The sequence below is a fragment of the Erythrolamprus reginae genome, chromosome 1 (genome assembly GCF_031021105.1).
Source record: "Erythrolamprus reginae isolate rEryReg1 chromosome 1, rEryReg1.hap1, whole genome shotgun sequence".
NCBI lineage: Eukaryota > Metazoa > Chordata > Lepidosauria > Squamata > Dipsadidae > Erythrolamprus > Erythrolamprus reginae.
Window position 1 is genome coordinate 239077686 of NC_091950.1, and position 15309 is coordinate 239092994.

Here is a 15309-nt window from a genome sequence, read left to right on the forward strand (position 1 = left end):
CTTATTTTGAATATTCCGAGTGGGCTAGCAGGGAGATAGGGAGCACGTGCAACCGCCCGTTCTCCCCCGACATTCAATATCACCTTCGCCGGCCTCCGCTGAGGAAAGCCTTTGCCGGCATTTCCTCTCGGCGTCAAGGAGGCGCAGCGGCGGGCGGAGAGAGGGAAGGGGGGGCAGCGGCGTCCCTCCTGGCCTTGGCGGGCCGCCCAACCCTCCCCACCTCCTGCAAACGCGGCGGGCGGCGGGGGGAGAGCGAGGAGCCGGTTCCGGCGGGCGCGGGGCTTGGCTGGCTGGCGGGGGGAGCGCCGCTGGTGGTGCGGAAAGGCCGAGGGGGCCCTGGCGCCGTGGACCGGCTGAAAAGCCCCAACGGCCCGGTCCCGGTCCGCGGACCGGCGGTTGGGGACCTCTGCTCTAAAGAATGCAAAGTTAAATGTTTTCCTTTTTCTTTCATCTCCCAAATATTTTAGGTCTGCAATTGTTTTCACAGCTATTTATTTTTTTAAATGATCAGATCTGCCCACAAGAACTGCCCTCATCAGTTTAATATCAGATTAATGCAGGACACTTATAAAATTTGAACATACTTAATACACCCAAGTACTTGAAGGCTGCTTACAAGTGACCAGATTTAGGATCAATACGTTGGAAAGACATGTGGATGCTGGGAAAGCAATTACAATTTAGTTAATAAATTACTAGTGAAAGATAACTAGATTGTAATAGAAAACATAAGATGTATTCAAACAGTCTTATCATAGAGATAAGGCATGGTTGTCTACAGTGCTTTATCTGCTCTAACAAGAATTTCCGACTACACAGTCTGAAATCAGCAGTCTGAACTGAGCATGAACAAAACATGGATAGCTGAAAGTGTTTCCGATTTTCAAGCATTTCACTAAGTCATGAAAGCTCTTCCATAATATTTATTTTCATTTTCAAGGTTGGTCACGTGACAATTTCTTTCCAAAAATGCCTCTGGTGAAGTTTCAACCTCCATGTGTGATATAAATCAAACACACAGTAAAAAAAAAAAAAAAGTCCACTTAATATTTTTAGCGAATCTTTAAAGAGATTCATCTGCTTTTATTCCTTCATGGTAAATATTAAAACTGACTAAAGTACCAAATATCTCCTCAAATGAATTCTAAATACTAACCTTTTTCTATCTCTCTTTTTTTTTTAAAAAAAAAAGCATACTACCTGAGAAGCTATTAAGAAAAGCCGCTGATAAATTCTGCACCAATTTAAAATTATATAATCTTCACACAAGATCTTAAAGCCTATGGTGGAATGACAGATATATGCAACCAATTAATAAATGCAATATGCGTCTCAAATTGTGCCCAGTCTAAATATCCCCAACTACTGCATGTCAAAACAACCCCCCCATCTGCATATCTATGTTGCCAAATGGACTCGTTTGAAGAGGGCTTAAATGTTTGAGGCATAGCTAACCCTGGTGAACAGTTAATTCTGTTCATTTACTTTTTTTGGCACAGAAATCTTGATTTGCCTTCTCTGACGCCCTCTGGTGTCTGTAGCCCACTCTGGATTGCCTGCTTATTCGGATGCCTTCTGAAGCAGAGCCAAAGCCATACCCACTGATGACATCACCTCTTTACTCAGCCACTGTTAGGTGAAAGCCTTAACTTCAGACTTTGGAGGTGGGCTGCACGCACGTAACTGGAATGCTCTCCCCCCCTTGCTCTTTCTTAGTGAGGGAGAAGGAAACTGACACAGTGAAAGCGCCTACAACAGCTTGCTGATGCTGCTTTTTGTCTGTGGTTTCTGAAACGGAGAGGCTTTATATACCCATGCTGGAATTACTAGGGTCCTGCGTTTCTAAATGGAATTTCTAGATTTGTTGGTGTTTTCTTTTTTTCCCCCTATTGCAGCCTGCTGGTAAGTATTTTCACTGCTTTTTTTTTAAAAAAAAATCATTTGTATTCAAGTTTGATTCAGAGATTATTATCTTTTAACTACATTGCATGAGGAACGAAAAATAAGGAGCGCGCAGAGACGGTTTCAAAACAACAATGAAATGCAAAAAGAGCATTTACAACTATGAGTTTTTCTTTTTAAAAATGAAAAATAAAAGCCGATGGTTTAAAAACTGTGTTCAAACTGGAGCTCTGCGGTTTGAAACAAACGTTCTTAAATAATCAAATGGCAGACTTTGCTGTTGTGTTCAACAAAACGCTAAAGAATATAGAGATCACACAAAAATTAAGTGTGTAAATTTTCTTGCTATCTCTAACGCTGTATATGAAGCATGTTTGTTCCCTTAATACTTATTTTTACAGCTAAACAAGGTGATCAATAGTCCTTTAAAAAATGAGTGCTCCGTTCAAGAGCCAACATCTTAGTCTTCTTGGAAGTTTTATTATTCTTGGAAAAGGATAGACAAACAGCTACACCTAGACTTTAAAACTTGCATTACTACTGAAATCCCATATTGGATGCAATCTAACACCTAAGGCAGATTTTAACATACATACATACATACATACATACATACATACATGCATGCATGCATGCATGCATACATGCATACATGCATATGAACACCATATGCACAAACACACAAATATGCACATAGAATAATCTTTCTTCAGTGAAATGCCAAAGATGCATAAAGTATTTGACCTGCATTACAAGCCAATAAATCTAGCTACATAAATTAAGCCAATAACTGATGATACTTTAAAGTGAAATAAAGATTGCTACATGATTTTTAAAAAACCTAAACAGTAGTCTAGGAATTTGCATAAAAAGCTTTGGCCATGGTTTATTTTCTGGGAACCCAGTGTCTTCAATGTTGTAAGAACAGATTGTGATTATAATTCTAAAATTATACAGTATTTATATTTAAGTTAAAATGTCAGATCATATATGCAAAAAATAGATGGATTTTTAAATGGCCTACCATTCCAACAGATTCATTTAAGATATTTTTAAAAGGCTTAGTTGCTACTGGTTTTACAGAAAACTGTCTAATTGTAATAGCTTTGTCCTTCATTAATTGAATATATTGAAATTGATAATATATTACTTTTAATCCTGATTACACTATACAGTATTCTTTTATTTAGCAGTAAACCACACAGAGCCGTAATCTCGGCAGACAGACATAGTCCTGGGCTTCGCTTATTATTCCCTATGAAAAAAGTATAAATGGCTTTCTAAACTATTATAAATTCACACTGAATAGCTTCATGTAGATGTAAATCACTAAGGAACAATCTAGCTACACACACATATATACATACCCATACAGAGCTTAAATCTGTGCAAGAGCTGTGTGTATAGTTGTGAGCTTGGAAAATAGTGTACTGAAAACACTTTGCTTAAAAAACAGTCCCATGTTTTGTAAATCCCTGAACCTAAAAATCGGTAAGAAATTTAAGATTTTAGGTAAAAGGTTTATTCCAACTGTTACTTTGGAAGGATCACTCAAATTTGATTTAATTGCAGTAAATGAGAATCATTTGGTAAGCACTGAACTTACAACCAGCATTATCTATGACTAATTACTTAATTTATCAGAGTGAAAAGCCTGTTTCATTGATTGTTTTAAATATTCATATAAATCATCTAAAAGTTAAATGCTTTGCATTAACTATTATTAAAATGCCAAAATCAATAGATAATTAAAAACTGCCATAGTAAAGTTTTAAAAGGTGGTAGAAAGAAAATGGTTTTCTTATTTTTTTAAAAAGCAATTATTCTTTAATATAATTTGAGAAGCTAAATTATAATTTGGAATCCAACACAGACTTGATTATTTAAATCTATCTCTACAATCCTAGCTTTATAAGACACCCTAGTTCCAAAGTAATATAAATTACAAGTCCTTGATAAAAGACTAGCTGTTATATTTCAAAGTTTTAGTATGTGCTATGAAAGCAAGATTGCTGGTATATTTCTAGATATAGTTAATGTTGGGCTGAATAAATAAACATACCTATTTTAGCTTCTGAATATTTTAGCTTCCAACATTCCAGATATCAAACTTTAGAATAGTGGATTCATATTCATAAGTTATTATATTGGAAAATAATTTCCTCAATTTATTTCCCTTCACAGCTTTTCTCCTACCGGTAGTTCTCTCTTATTATCTTTTCCATTAAGGAACACTGGCCATCTGCTGATATCAAACCTTATTTTTATTATTGAGATCTTCAAACTGCATTTTTAGAGTGCAATCTCCCTCTAAAATTAGTGTAACAGAATAGCCACCATGAGAAATAAATGCTTTTTGCCATATGTACTAGTTCCTCTGGAATCTTCCACACTCTGCCTACTAGAAGCCTTTGTGATTAAAGCAGTGAAACGAGACAGTTGCATTAAAAAAGAGAAGAGAGCTTTGCAGTTGCTGTGTAGAGTTTTCTTGCAGTATGTGCTACCCCCCAGCGGGCAGAATTTTTGTGTTCAAGTTATAGCAACAGTTTTAGGTTATAGGAATATAAAGTACTGTGCATTAACTTAAACAACTAATCTATTAGGTAATTGGTTTTGTTTTTCTCCTAAAATTTAAATAAACTATAGAGAAAGAACCTATAATTTCTACACACTAAATAATGGGATTTGTTGAACAGCAGTGCTTCTTTTTGTGCATCAGAAGTTGAACTCCAACTTAATTTAACTGCATCAGGTTCTGATTATTTCTCAGATCTTAATCACATGGACCTCCCGTGATTTCAAACAATTTTACTTCTACAAAAGTGTTCTTGCAATCACTATCTAAGCAATTAGACTATTAGAAGACATAAATATAAAATTAAAACCTAAAACCAACAAAATGTGTTCCAATATGTACAAGAAACCTGGTGGTGTTACATTAGAAGTTAATTTTTGGGAAATAAACTTAACTAAAATATATATAATAATGTAGGAATACGGTAAATGTTATTTAAAGTTTGAAGAACTAGAAAAAAATATTTAAGGTTGGCAAGTCAGTGTCAAGTGTTGAAGGTTTGTTCTAGGTATATATTAACCAATATATAAAAAATTAAACACATTTAAGAATAACCAATCATGGCAATTGTTCTCTAACATTTGGATAAATTAAAGTCAGCAACTTTTGAAAGATAATCAAACTTGGGAAAAGTTGAAATTCTAAACAGAATCATTTTTATTTGCACCAGACAATTTTTAATATAAGAAATTGTTTTTCTATCATTTTTAGAATGACATGCTGAGATAGAAGATATCTCTACTCACATTGTTTTATTATTTATATAAGTCTAAAATTCTGGGAAAGCCATTGGCATCAGAATTTATTATTAAAACAATTGAATGAAAACTGAGCAAATCCTTGTATCTTAGGGAGAAACAATAGCTCTATGTGCTGCTTATTTGCATAAACCAAAAGAAACATCACTGGAATAAGAGAAAGATAGAGGATTACTTCTCAAGAAAGCTTTACAATCTTTTGCCCCAAGCAGAATATTTTAACCTCCTTGTCCAATATATATGAACTAGCTCCCTGAAATACTATGTATAAATCTCGCAGGCAGTATAATTAGAGAATGTGTTGTTATTAACAACTGCATAAGAATTTAAGAAAGCAAAATTTGATGCATTTTATTTTTAATTCTGCTAAGTCATGTTTAACTAAAATATCCTGGTAAGACTGTTTTATAACCAGAAAAGTTTACTATTGACTGTAGAATGATTAATCAAAATCCAGATAGGAATTAATATACCTGAAGACAAAATAGGAGGAGACATTTTCCTTAATCTACAAGCACTAAACCATAAATCAAATAGATACACAAAACAAGTAGTTTTGTACGGCTAGGTAGTTAATTCTACTTATTATCATGTTGACAGTCAAAAGATACATGTTTTTCCAAAACATTGCTGTGGATTTCAGCTAGAATGAATTCGGTCTACCATATCAGAATATCAATAATGAGCACACGTATAAAGTTATATGTTATCTAGAATATACATAGATATTCAATTTCCTAATTACTGCCTCATAGGTCTAGCTAGAATTATATGGCAGTAAGAACTATTAATCTGAATACTTAGAAGAAGAAAACATCTTTTTTGCAATGCAGTTAAAAACATAAAAAGGGTTGTTGTGGACTAGTGCACCCAGGATTTCATTTTCCTCCTGTTTTGTTCAAAGTTAATGTTCCCTTTCAAATTTGTAGGCCTCAGTTTGATGTTAGGAAAAAAACCTGGCCACAGTGTCTGCTAACAGTGGGAGACATTTCTCTTTTCATCTTGCAAACTCAGCTATAAATGACCTGATGTCAAAGAATATGTAAGGACACCACTAGGGAAAAAAAGGCAGCACTGAACAAGGGAGCAAACTTCTATTCTGTTGGACAGGTCACTTGTCTTTATTATGCAAACATTGTTCTCAGCATTAACTTGAAACATAAAGGATCTCTTGGAATTCCAGGATAATAGATTAAGGGAAAAGTAAAGAAAACTGTACCTCTTTCTAATTAAGAGAAATGTGAGAATCTACTTTTTTGAAACAATCCTTTTTTTCCTTTAGGCAGATTTACTTTGGTTTATCTTCTTGTTTTCAGATAATTTTGAGAAAAAGATTTATAAATACAAGAACTATATTGTATTGCCTTCATTTTAATCCAACACTACGATTAATATAATAGTGGCAGTACATCAGAGATTGACTATTAAGCAGTACCCTGGAAGAAAAATTAAAAGCATATGAAAATAGACATGTTCATAAAATCAAGCTTTGTTTTCTTCAGCTTCAGTATATTTTGATACTTTTCTCTTGTTTTCCTTAAAAGACACCTCATTAAATCTGTCTTCCTTGTTAATTATATCAAAACTTTAATTTTCCTATAAATGTAGTCCTTATTTTTGTGTGTGTGTGTGTGTGTGTGTGTGTACACATGCAATTACCCTCCACGCACATCTTATTTGGAACTATTTTTCAAAAATATTATAAAACATTGAAAGAAAAGAGTCCATTAACAAACAAAAATGGATTACAGATTTAAAAACTGATTATAAATTGAGTAAATTATAACATCAAAACAATTTGCTAGTGCAGTGAGCAATGTTTTCTACTTTTATAATTGCTAATCTAAATCTTTTTTTACTATTTTTTCCAAAATATTTTGTACTGATATTTTATTTAATGTACTGAATGACAATGAATCTGCATATCTTAAGAAGTTGTGTTCATTGTTAAAATAATCAAATAGGTTAATACATGCATAATTATATTTTCAAAGTTATAACCTAAGCAATTTTGATACATTTTGCAGAAATATTTTTAAAAGCTATAAAAGCTTGACTAGTCTTTTAACCATGCAGATATTTATACTGTGCATAAAATGGCTAATAGTAAAAATATTAGTCAGCATAATCACCTAGCATTTTAGGATTAGAAGTTTGAAACTGTAATGGGAGAACTCAGTATGCATTATTATTTTTAAAATGTCCTATTAAATTGACTTGAGTTTATTTCATAGTGTGCAGTCTTAATTTCAGATTGTAGTCTTAATCATATAGACTTACGACCTGCAGATGAAAAAGTAACTACCCACATGCATACATAAAAACTTTATTTAAATAACTCTTCTCAGAATGGCAATCCTTTTTCCTAAGCATCACAATCTAGCTTGTTACAAATCAGATAGTAAGAAATGTAAATGAAATTTTTTTCACTTAAAAAAAAGTAATAAAGTGGTATAAAATACTGATAATAAATCTAAAATATCACCAAGATATAGAAAATGTAGTGTGTTTTTCAACCTAACTGTACCCTTTAGAAATATTCTACCTTACCGGATGTTTCTTCCAGCAAAAGAAGAACTTTCCAAAGAATTTAGAATGAATTCAACAAGATAAAATATTAAGCCCAGCACAATATTGCAAAAAGCTACTGAATTTTTTAAAAAATGCTTTTGAATCATTTAAACTACAGGTGTTTGTCTTTTCCTTGAAATAGAAGCATACAGGTCATTCAAGAACCTTGGCCTTAATCTGCATCTTTAGAGTCACGTGTCATGTTCGGCAGATTCCTTGTGCTCTCAAGCTCATAGTCATGTTTTGGTTGGATTCTTCATGCAATATATCTTAATTGATCTTTGTTTTAAATCAATGTTCAAAGACCCTTAATAGTTTCTATCTGATGGTAACTAATTTATTTTTGTTTTTTCTTTAGGGAAGAATTGAGTGAAGTATCTGAGAAAATTCTTTGTTACTTGCATTAAGTTTTATTTCTTCAAGAAGAAAAGCCTCTGAATTAAAATCAAATTGCTGCCAAAAGGAGTGAGCACCTGGAAATACCGACAGAATGGAGAAATACTTTAAACTGGAAATCCTGACCATGTTCTAAATAAAACAGAGCCCAGCAAGCATGGATTTATCAGAAAATACTTGCTTCTTAAGGTTTACAGCAGAATGATTCTGGACCAAAAACAGATCCTCGATTTAATGAAGAAGCCATCATAATTTAAGCCTTATACCACAAATGATTCTACTGATATGGAACTGACCTCTAGCTATACAATGCAGAAAAGCTTCTGAGAATTACAAAGAATGCCATTTTTATTAAGGATGTTACAGCAAAATAAAAACATTATTCACGTGCAGACTTAAAAGAAAGAAAATCCTCTCCCTCTTCTTAGTTCCAGCAGAGAAACAGGACTGTAAAACTTTTCTCTTAGAAACTGGATGTTTTTAGATTCCATGTTCAAGCTTCATAGAAAAAACTTACTGAATATAATGGAGCTCACCTGGAAACATACTCTTACCCAGAAGAATCATTTAATGTATTGATGTAAAAGAAGTACAGTTATGAGAACTAAACAATTTGTTTCTCCCACGTCAACCTTTTTTCTGGAAAACTGGATGTCCGTTGGATTAGTAAGCACAAACTATTCCCTCATATATTTAAATAAGGTAAGAACAGTAATAATAAATTATTTTGGCAATTAGTACAAACTCCACTGTCATGGTGGAAAATAATATCAAGAAAAAGATTAAAGATTTACCATGTAAAATTAAAGAATATTTCCTTCTATACAAAACCTAGATGCAAGAAGCATTAAAGTAACTGGGTTTCTATAAGAGTTGTACACCAATGCTGTTTGCTAAAATAGCTAGCTTAGCAGCTATGTAATATATAGGAAACTTTGGTTTGGAACATTATTGCGTTAATATTGTGTCTGGAAAAAACATGTCAATAAATTTCATTCACTTCTTAATTTTATACAACAGTATAACAAAATAACGCATTAATTTATAACAAATGAGCTGCTAATTATAATGCATTATATATGGCCATTATTTACTTGTATTAGTAAAAGTCATAAGTATGCTGATCATCCACAAAATGGGTGTTTAATACATGTTCATATCTCTGTTATAAATAAAAGCTGCATTGCTGTTGCTAAAGTTGAACTATTCCTGGTTGGTATGCAGCATATGGCCAAGGCCAAAGTAGAAGGCAATATGGATTTGGTTTGCAGAGATGTTTCAGCCAAACAAATGGGACAGTTGCACACATTTCATGATGGCTCATGAAAGTTTATTCAGCTGTATATTGATTATTGTGTCACCTTCAATGATAATGATCACATAGAACTTCTATGATCGCTTGTATGTACACTCCTGAAAGTTATAAATTTTAATCCATGTGATAAGTGACAAATTTACTATCCTAAAGCCCACATCTCAGATATGTGAAACTAATACTCTATTCCAAAGAATTGTGAGTTGATCTCTAAAATTTCTGGGGTGGGCGAGATGATTATTCTGACTTTTGCCAAAATGACAGGATAAATTCTGAAAACATAAAATTCTAAAGCACAGCAGAATAAAATAACAAGGAACAGAATAAAATTTGTTAATTATGGCCTTGCTTTGTTATTTGGTATAAGGAAACCCATTCTTACATTACTATAATTCAAGAAGTCCTATGTGTGTATATGTGTGTGTGTGTGTGTGTTTATACATACATGCATACATATTACAGAATACAATAGCACCTTTTCTTGAAAAAATATGCATCCTATATTTTTTAGATAATTTCTGTCTTATTTCAAAGTAGTATTTACTCTCTATTCTGCTATTAATCTGATTTTCTTTCCTAGGTCACTGAAAATTAAGCACCTGTTTGAGTGTAAATCTCACTGCAACTTGACCATGATCAGTGTAACCTGGAGCTTCATCCTTATTTGGACAAAGATAGGGCTGTTGCTGAAAATGGCACCTCATTTTGCCAGTGCCAAACCATGCCCTTCTGTGTGCCGCTGTGATGCAGGATTCATTTACTGCAATGATCGTGACTTGACTTCTATTCCAACTGGGATTCCAGGGGATGCTACAACTCTTTACCTTCAGAACAATCAAATTAACAATGCTGGAATTCCTTCTGAGTTAAAAACCTTAATAAAAGTAGAGAGAATTTATTTATATCACAACAGCTTGGATGAATTCCCTATCAATCTTCCAAAATACGTCAAAGAATTGCATTTGCAAGAAAACAACATAAGGACAATTACTTATGATTCACTGTCACAAATTCCTTATCTAGAAGAATTGCATTTGGATGATAATTCTGTTTCTGCTGTTAGTATTGAAGATGGAGCCTTCCGGGATAATATTTATCTCAGACTACTTTTTCTTTCTCGAAATCACCTTAGCACCATTCCCTGGGGCTTGCCTAAAACAATAGAAGAGCTGCGTTTGGATGATAATCGTATTTCCACAATTTCAGAGCTGTCCCTTCAAGATCTTACAAATTTAAAACGTCTAGTTTTAGATGGAAATCTCTTAAGCAATCACGGATTAGGAGAGAAGGTCTTCACAAATCTAGTCAATTTAACTGAACTCTCACTAGTTCGTAATTCTCTTACATCAGCTCCAATAAATTTGCCGGGCTCAAATCTGAGAAAGCTTTATCTACAAGAAAACCATATTAATCGTGTACCACCTAATGCTTTTGCCTATCTACGACAATTATATCGATTGGATATGTCAAACAACAATCTCAGTAATTTACCTCAGGGTGTCTTTGATGACCTAGATAATATAACCCAATTATTTCTTCGCAACAACCCTTGGCGCTGTGGGTGCAAAATGAAATGGGTTCGTGATTGGCTACAGACTCTGCCGCTCAAAGTTAATGTACGTGGACTGATGTGTCAATCACCAGAAAAAGTGCGGGGCATGGCTATCAAAGATCTCAACAAAGACCTATTTGATTGCAAAGATGAAGATGTTGTAAGCACGATCCAAATTACTGCTTCAATACCAAACACGTTATATCCTGTGCAGGGACACTGGCCTATTTCTGTGACCAAATCTCCTGAAATAAGGACTGTTAATCCACATAAAAATTACAGAACAGCTTCCCCAGCACAGGAAATCATTACCATTGTTGTAAAATCTGTAAGCACGGAGACTATTCACATTTCTTGGAAAGTTGCACTACCCATGACTGCTCTGAGACTTAGTTGGCTCAAAATGGGTCACAGCCCAGCGTTTGGATCTATAACTGAAACCATTGTTACAGGGGACCGAAATGACTACCTGCTCACTGCACTTGAACCAGATTCCCCATACCGTGTATGCATGGTTCCCATGGAAACCAGTAACATCTATCTATATGATGAAACTCCTGTCTGTATAGAGACTGAAACTGCTCCTCTTAGAATGTACAATCCTACAACAACCCTAAACCATGAACAAGAGAAAGAACCATACAAAAACTCAAACTTGCCCTTAGCTGCCATCATAGGAGGTGCAGTGGCTCTGGTAGCTATAGCATTGCTTGCTTTAGTCTGCTGGTATGTCCACAGAAATGGTTCCTTGTTCTCAAGAAATTGTACATATAGTAAAGGACGGCGAAGAAAGGATGACTATGCTGAGGCTGGAACTAAGAAGGACAATTCCATCCTAGAAATCAGGGAGACTTCTTTTCAGATGATCTCTCTGAACAATGAACAAGTGTCTAAAGAGGAATTTGTAATACATACCATATTTCCACCTAATGGCATGAATCTATATAAAAACAACCACAGTGAAAGCAGTAGTAACAGAAGCTACAGAGACAGTGGTATACCTGATTCAGATCACTCACATTCATGATAGTAAGAAAATGGAAGACTTGGGGTAATTACTTTTTCTCACAAAGGAAGGCAACTTTACTGGTTGCTGGAATACTACAGAACACTGGATTAAAAGACTGTATAAGCAATGTATTGTACATTTGCCATATAATTTATATTTAAGAACTTTTTATTAAAAGTTTCAAATTTCAGGTGACTGCTGCGATTAATGTAGCAAGGATGCCTGAAAACAATTCTATATTTTAGTATTTTTTAGTAATTTGTACTGTATTTTCCTTCCTACTATTGAAATTACAAACCATTTAACTTTTGTGTTCAACTGAGTAAGATGACTTGTTGACTGTGAAAGTGAATTTTCTTGCTGTGTTGAACAATCAGGACCGCTGCATTTGAGATCCTTGTAAGTATAAGCACAGGCCATATTCACTTTGGTATCCGTTAAAGGTGTTTTTAAAAATGGCTACAAAATTGATAAAAATAGAATCTTGGGTATATTAAACCAATGAACATTTAGTAAATCAAATAGCAAAGTAGAGGGCAATACTGGTTATATAATTATAAACAATAAAATAGCTGTTGAAAACTACAAGGCAGATGTATTCAAGCACATTTCATTGATGCAAATAGAGATGTGTCTGAAAAACGTTTTTTTTTTAAAAAAAAAATAGCAAAACCACTGTGTTACAAGAGGGTTGGGTAGGTAGGATGTTCTGCTAAACCATTCAAAGCCAGACAGAATTAAATAGGATCGAAACTTAGAACACTTCAATTGTTCTGTTTCAGACAAATCTGGACAGGGAGAGTGAATCAAGGCTGGGGAACATCACTCCCTCTTCTCATTGTTCCCTTTCCAGTACTGGCCTGCCCACCTTCCTGATTTTCCAATATCTCCCTTCTCTTCCTTTAGCAGCTGCTGCCAATATCTCAATGAGATTCCACAATGAGATCAACCTTCTCAGTCTTTCCCTCTTTTCCCTTTGGTCAATTCTTTATGGACTTGGTTTCCTCACCACCCCTTAAATTACTTCTTAGATAAAACTGTACCAATTCATTCTATGCACGGACCAATATGCATGTTTCAGTTTGGATATGGAGCATCTGAAACCATCTATTTCATGCATAGAATGTTTTGCACACGTTTAGTCCCAATCTTGTCATCATTCAACAAAAACATACTACTTGCATCTAATTGTTAAAATAATGATTGTATCTGTGGAAACCACAAAGCAAAATGTCTTAAAATTGAAAAGAAATTTTTAAAAACCCATGTACCTTCTAGAACCTATATAATAGAGATAATTCTTTTAATCTCACTAAAGCATAAATTTAACTAAATATCCTGTTAAATATATACAACACAGATGCATACATATTTCAACTGTCATCAAAAATATTGACCGTTATTGTCATAGTTGGAAATTTCTTAATAGACATAAAAGTGAAGACATGTTCACTTACTTAGCTATATTTTAATACCCAAGACATTTTGTTGCTGTAATTGTTTTCCCCCAATGAAAACCAAAGTGCATTTTACACCCTTTGGCCAATCTTGTATGTGCCTTTATCAAAGTCAGATGTATTCCATTTTTAATTGGAAACTAAGTTTTCACAAATATAAAGTTAAGTATAGAAAGATATTGGTCTTAAAGCTTAATAAACTATAGAATGAAGTACAGAAAATATAAGTGCTCTTCTTATCCTCTGTACAGGACACATGCATACATACATGTGAATGTGTGGGTGTGTTTTTAAAAAGTGCTACATGATGGAATTCTTTCAAATTTTCCATTCTGCACTGAACCAAGAAAATTACGGGAACAAATCTGAGTGATTATCTGTATCTACAGAAAAGCATAGTATTTAACAAGCATTCTTTGAACATTTTATTACAAAATGAAAGAATCAGGATATATAGAAAGAAATAAGTTGAGTGGGACAGGTTCATATCTGTCCTTCTGTTATTACAATTTCTGAGCTTTTTGGCTAGTCATTATCTTTAATACCATCTACTTCACTAGTAGGGCTATTATTGTAGAGCAAGAGAGAAAATTATTTTACAGAGTGGGCTGCATTTACCTTTGGGGGGGGTATAAGAGGGGTAGGGGATTGTCCTTTTTTTTCTTAAGGGGTAGTAAGGCGTTTTCCACAGATATTTTTTTCCTTGCTGGAAACTGAACCTGCAATATACAGTGATTTGCCACTAAATTTTTGTGTTGCAACCCAGGGGGCCTCTTGGGACCCAATGTGGTCCACTCTTGTCCTCGAAGAAAGTTTGGATACAAATGTATTAAAAATAAATTGTATTGATCTGAGCATTAACCTGAGTCTATCTGTTGCTTCCTATGCTATTGAATTCTTATATGAACCAGAGGTGAACCCAAAAACCTTGAACATGAGAATTTGTGTATACTATTCTCAAGGGGAATCAACTGTCCCTGTATTGATAGGAAAAAGTATCTGTTCATCTCTTTATGAAACAGTAAGTAGAACATTACTGTTAAGTAAGTAAGTAGCCGCTCTGAGTCCGTTTTGGAATGAATGGCATACAAATACAATAAATAAAACATGTGGCATTACAAATTTGGTGGGACAATCAATGATCTTACATCTTCAGCCTCTTTTTAAACTGTCCTAACAGTGTTAAAGGTTTCTAATATACAGGCTATTATTACTCTTATGATTCATTATTTTCCATTTCTCTTTCTGGATAGGCAGCTCTGGATGGAATATTCTGCAGTAACTTCAGTCCTTTCTGGGAAGAAGGTCTAGGAAGATACTGCTGAAAATTTCAATGTCGTATACATTGGCCAGAAAAGATTCACAGTGTTCTATACTGTTCCCCTGCACTTGCACATCTACATGTAACTTTTTCAGGGTGATTTGGTGTTTTGAAAAACTTAATGTCACTATGACATTCTCACTTTTCCATATTATTCCAATGAGGATGCTGAGATCCTGAACTACTGCCTAAATATGACAATGAATGTGGGTCAACACCCTGCAGCAAAGTAGAAATGCTCTTAATAAATAAACCTGATCCAGAACTGGGATCCACTCTCTGTTTCTTCTTGAAAGCATATATTTAGGGACTGAAATGGTAACAAATATTATACATTATAATGAGTAGGAAATAATATTTTTTAAATAAAATGCCACATAGGACAGAACAATTTTGCTTCTCTGAGAAATTTGGTCATAGACCAGCAAAAAATTAATAATCTAAAAATTACTC

The 15309-nt window shown here is 34.2% G+C and overlaps 2 protein-coding genes across 4 annotated transcripts in view; one reads left to right on the forward strand and one right to left on the reverse strand.

Annotated features, from left to right (window-relative positions):
• Nucleotides 1-15309, reverse strand: part of MACROD2 (mono-ADP ribosylhydrolase 2) — a 1339842-nt gene that overhangs the window by 1238010 nt on the left and 86523 nt on the right. The window lies entirely within an intron of this gene.
• On the forward strand, nucleotides 1712-14396 carry FLRT3 (fibronectin leucine rich transmembrane protein 3). Its single transcript, XM_070732605.1, has 3 exons — nucleotides 1712-1902; nucleotides 8165-8904; nucleotides 10098-14396. The coding sequence occupies exon 3, from the start codon at nucleotides 10150-10152 to the stop codon at nucleotides 12094-12096; it is 1947 nt and encodes a 648-aa protein (XP_070588706.1). The 5' UTR covers nucleotides 1712-1902; nucleotides 8165-8904; nucleotides 10098-10149; the 3' UTR covers nucleotides 12097-14396.

Excerpts from the sequence above, each read along its gene's own strand:
- FLRT3 (XM_070732605.1), top strand. The coding sequence starts at position 10,150 with ATGATCAGTGTAACCTGGAGCTTCATCCTTATTTGGACAAAGATAGGG.